General features: G+C 42.3%; 1 protein-coding gene across 1 annotated transcript; it reads right to left on the bottom strand.

Moving 5' to 3' along the window:
• Nucleotides 1-1579: 1579 nt before the first annotated feature.
• Nucleotides 1580-2870, bottom strand: LOC117630291. The gene is made up of 2 exons (XM_034363033.1): nt 2574-2870; nt 1580-1705 (listed from the first exon to the last, which is right to left on the bottom strand). The coding sequence occupies exons 1-2, from the start codon at nt 2868-2870 to the stop codon at nt 1580-1582; spliced, it is 423 nt and encodes a 140-aa protein (XP_034218924.1).
• Between the last annotated feature and the right edge of the window lie 1830 nt (nt 2871-4700).

Here is a 4700-nt window from a genome sequence, read left to right as displayed (position 1 = left end):
GAATGATGCTCATGAGACTGGAGCTTAGAAGGACCTTGACAGGGGAGAGTCTCATGCTGAAGTCTCAAAGTAGATGAAGATTTTTTCTTCTTTGTAGCTTGCTAACTTTATTTTTCTTTAAGTGTTGGTCTAGATTGACCATCTCTATATGTTTTGTTGAAGTTGGCCTTGTTAGCTGCTTTTAATTATATTTGAACTTTTGAATATGTTGATCGTCTATTCCTTGTTGAATTTTGGGTCTTTTGACAGCTTGAGTGGCTTGCTGAAGCTTTGAAGGTAGGTCTGCTGATTGCTTTTGTGGCCTGTTAGTGCTTTGAATGTGGGTCTGTTAACTGGGGGAAACTTTAACAGCTTTTGTAGCTTGTTGGTGCTTTTAATTGGGGGAAACTTTAGCCTGAGCTGAAAATGTCTGCTGATTTGAGAGACTAGAAGCTCTACTCACCTCCTTCATGGATTTCTATTATGCCAAGTCGAAACTCAAACATACTTAGTAGGATTAGAAATTAACCCGAGTTAAACTCTGTTATCCTTAGAAAACACATGGAAAGACGAATATTCAAAGTTAAAGAACTTCTCAAATTCATATTTTTTGTGATATGTTAACCACATGACTGACTTAACTAATTAAGTAGTCGCCAGTTAGTTACCATGTGCTGACCCTGTAGATGCATCTCCCTGAGGATGCTAAATTATTTACCCATCTTTACGGAAAACTTGCAGCCCTCTACTGAGGAAGACAAATCTTCAAAGTTGACGAACTTCTCGAATTCGTCTTTTTGTGATCTGTTGACCATGTGACCGACTTGATGAATCAAGTAGCCGTTGATTTAAATTCCCTTGGGTAGGGTGCTGTCCTTTGCTCATGAATGAATATTTCTTGAAAACTTCTTGAATGAAAAATCAAACTTGTATTAATGTTCAGGTGATTACATCTCTTCATTGAAATGAAATAACTGGATGAACACCATGAAACATCAACAATAATCTTTATTTGGCTGAAGTGGGGTGGACTTAGTCATCTATCGAAAACTAAGCTACTGAGTAGTAACTAAAAACATAATGCTTTTGGAAGTGATAAAAGTTTCACTGGCTTAGAATTTCTTTTCCCTCCAAAGTCTCTAATGTGTAGTTTCCTCTGCCCCCAAGTCTGCTGACCACGTAAGGGCCTTTCCAATTAGGCTTCTTCTTTTTCGATCCTTATCTACATGTTGTAATGAAGGCCGCAGTATGCTTTCAAGTCTTGAAAGGTTGCTTCGCACTCTTCATCCACTTTGTCTTTTTGTCCTTTTTTCAAGGCTTTGAAGAATGGCCTGCACTTGTCAATAGATCTAGAAAGAAATTGGTTGAGAGATGCTCTTCTGCCTGTGAAGCTTTGAATTTTGTTCATAGTAGAGGGAGACTTCATGTTGAGGATCACTTTGATTTGATTGAGGTGAGCCTCGATTCATCTTTTAGTGAATAAGTGCCTCAAGAATCTACCAGATGAAACTTCAAATGTGCACTTGCTTGGATTCAAATTCATTTGGTTTTTTCAGAGCAGGTTAAAGGCTTCGCCATGATTTTTGATGTGATTTGCCCGCTAAGGTGCTTTGACCAACATATCATCGACGTAGACTTCTATTGTCTTGCCTATCTGCTTCTTGAAAATCTTATTCACCAGCATCTGGTAGGTTGCTCCAACGTTTTTCATCCCGAAGAGCATGACCTTGTAGCAATAGGTACCACTTTTGATTATGAAATAAGTCTTTGCTTTGTTGGATTCATGCATCATGATTTGATTGTGGTCAGAGTATGTGTCCATGAATCTGAGCAGCTGATTCCCTGAGGTTGAATCCACTAGCTAATCGATTCTTGGCAAAGGAAAATTGTCTTTTAGGCATGCCTTGTTGAGATCTGTGTAGGCTACACATACTCTCCATTTGTGTTGATCTTTTTCACCACCAGCACAATGTTGGCTAGCCACTTAGAGTAGGAGACCTCTTCAATGAAGCCGGCAGCCAGGAGCTTGTCGATTTTGGCTTCGATGATGGCAATTCATTCAGGAGAGAAGTTGTGTCTCTTTTGAGCGATTGAGTTGTTAGCTCAATTGGCATAAAGCCTGTGGCAGATGACCTGCGGGTTGATGCCAGGCATGTCGAATGATAACCATGCGAACACATTCTTGGTGTTTTAAAGAAAGGTGGTCAGCTTCATTTTCTCTTCTACTCTAAGTCGCAAGCTGATTCGCGCTTTCCAGTCTGACTTGTCAGGATCAATAAGTATAAGTTCGACGTTCTTTTCGGGCTTTCATCATTCTTCAGTAGAAGCCTTAAGGCAAACCCCTTCTTCTTGATCCTGCTTTGATCATTGCTATTTGGAAGTGATAGGCTCTTTCCCTTTCTCTTTTGTTAAAGTGACGGGAATGAACTCCACTTGCTTGCTTCCTTTCAACCATTGGGCTGAGCATTTTCTCATCATCGCTTGATCATTGTGGATCTACCTGATACCGCTCCCATGGATTGAGTAGCGTATCTTTTTATGCTGAGAAGAAGAGAATGCATCTATCTTGCTTAGCCATGGCCTGCCTAATATACCATTGTAGGGGAGATTGCCTCGATGATCATGAAAGTCTGTGTATTGACCACTAATGGAGAATAGACATCTAAGTCTATTGTGCCCACGGTGATTGAAGTTGATCCATTAAAGCTGGTCAATGGTCTGGCTGACTTGTTGATCAGGTTCTCCATGCCGATATGCTGGACAACTAAAAGTTGCAGTATGTTGACTACACTGCCTTCATCTACATCAATACGGTCAACCATTGCTTGTACAACTTGAATGATGATGACAAAGGCATCATTGTGTGATAGATCAAGCCGGAGCAAGTCCATTTTTCAGAAGCTGATGACGGGATCATCTTCCTCAATTAGGGAGCCAGTTAGGACTTGGGAGACTATTGTCGCTTGCTTGATCTTTCTCTTCTTTTCTTTACTGGTCATCCCAAACTCTTCGGATCAGCTAGGATGACGTTCATCCTTATGACATTCGGAGCGGGCTTCCTGGCAGCATCACGATCTTCGATATACTAAAAAGTCTTCTTAATGGCCTTCTTTCACTAACTCCTTAAGATGCTTCTTTCATGATTTGGAGTCACCGGTATAATTTCTGTGCGTCCGATGGAAGGCGCAATACTTGGAGGTGTCTCTTATGGTGGGATCAGATTTCGTTGGTGGTGGCCTCTCCACCAATGACATGTCTTTCACCTGGTTGAAAATTTGATTGATCGGAATTGTAAATTCTGCTTAAGTCTTATCAGTTGAAGAGCCACCTTCGGTAAGTCGTGACTTGCGCTTTCCTCCATTATTTCTATTGTAGGATCCGTCATTCTTCTCACTTGCCTCCTTTTGTGATTGGTGGACTTGTTTGCCAGATTTCTTTATGGCGATCCGGTCATCATCCAAGAATGCATAGCACTCTGCCATTGTGAAGACATCAGCCAGAGTCTGACTAAAAGAGAGGGTCAACTCGTGCTCAGTAAGTAAGCCCTTCTTAAAAGTAAAAGATGATATTCGATCATTGCATCCCACTATGTTACATTTCTCCCCTTGAATCTTTTGATGTAGTCTTGGGGAGACTCATTATGCTTCTTCTAAAAGACTGCTTCTTGATCAACTGGTATGAGGTGTATTTCATTGTGAAGACGAGAGCTAACTCCCTAAAGCTATTGATAGACTTTGGCCCCAGTGTATGGAACCAATCTTGAGCTGGTTCTTACAAGGTCATTGCAAACACCTTGCACTTCAGTGCATCGCCACTCTTGTAAAGTATCATGGTACTCCTAAGGTGCTTCAAATGGATTTCGGGATCGAAATCCCCTTTAAGTGGTGTAAAGGAATGTGTTGTTAACCGTCTTGGTGGAGATGCCTACTCAATCTTGTCAGTGAATAGAGAGGAGTTCACCTAGTCTACTTCTTGGTGCAGAGTGTCTTCTAAGTATCCTCCAGCCTTACGTTTCAGAGTTTTTCATTCACGAGCTTCTTGATGTTCTCCGCTCATAAGGGATGCGGTACTCGTTGAGAACGTCCCAGGCATTGACGTCGCTGAGTAACCTTTTCATTTGTTGAAGGGGTTGGTCGCTTTAGCTGTCCTACCGGTGAAGCGTGTTGTTGAATTGAGCTTGTAAATGGATATTTGTGGCTCATAGCCTGGAATTCGCTCTTTCGGTATGACTCGATGAGTGTCTTTCTTCATGTTCTCCATGAGGAGGCTTACGTGGCTGGTCTCCTTGTGGGCCTAACCTTGAGTGAACTTTTCCATATGGACTGTGCTCCCAACCTTGAGTGCACATTGGTCTGTAGGCCTAATCTCGAATGGACACTTGCCCTGCTTTTGTCCCGGATCAGCACGTTCTTGTCCTCCACCTTGCCTGCCAGTTCCTGTGCGATCTCCATGGGATTTCTTGAGTCTCTTGTCGGTGCTCTCGTGCTTTCCTCACCAACAGGACCAAATTCCAAGTCGCGAATCAAGTCAATCTGCCCGAGTAGCTGATCAACCAAGTTGTTTGGGTCCTCGAACCTCTCAGTCAGCTCATCGACGTTGCGATTTAGATCTATGTGACTGTTCGGATAGGTGGGAGTGAATTGTGTGGATTCGAGTTCCACACGACCTAGGGTTTTGGATAGAGGTGTAACCAAGTGCCATGAACATCATAGGCGGCAACA

Source organism: Prunus dulcis, chromosome 6 (genome assembly GCF_902201215.1).
Source record: "Prunus dulcis chromosome 6, ALMONDv2, whole genome shotgun sequence".
NCBI classification, from domain to species: Eukaryota; Viridiplantae; Streptophyta; class Magnoliopsida; order Rosales; family Rosaceae; genus Prunus; species Prunus dulcis.
The sequence above is the reverse complement of the archived record's forward strand: the minus strand, read 5'-3'. Positions and strand labels throughout refer to the sequence as shown.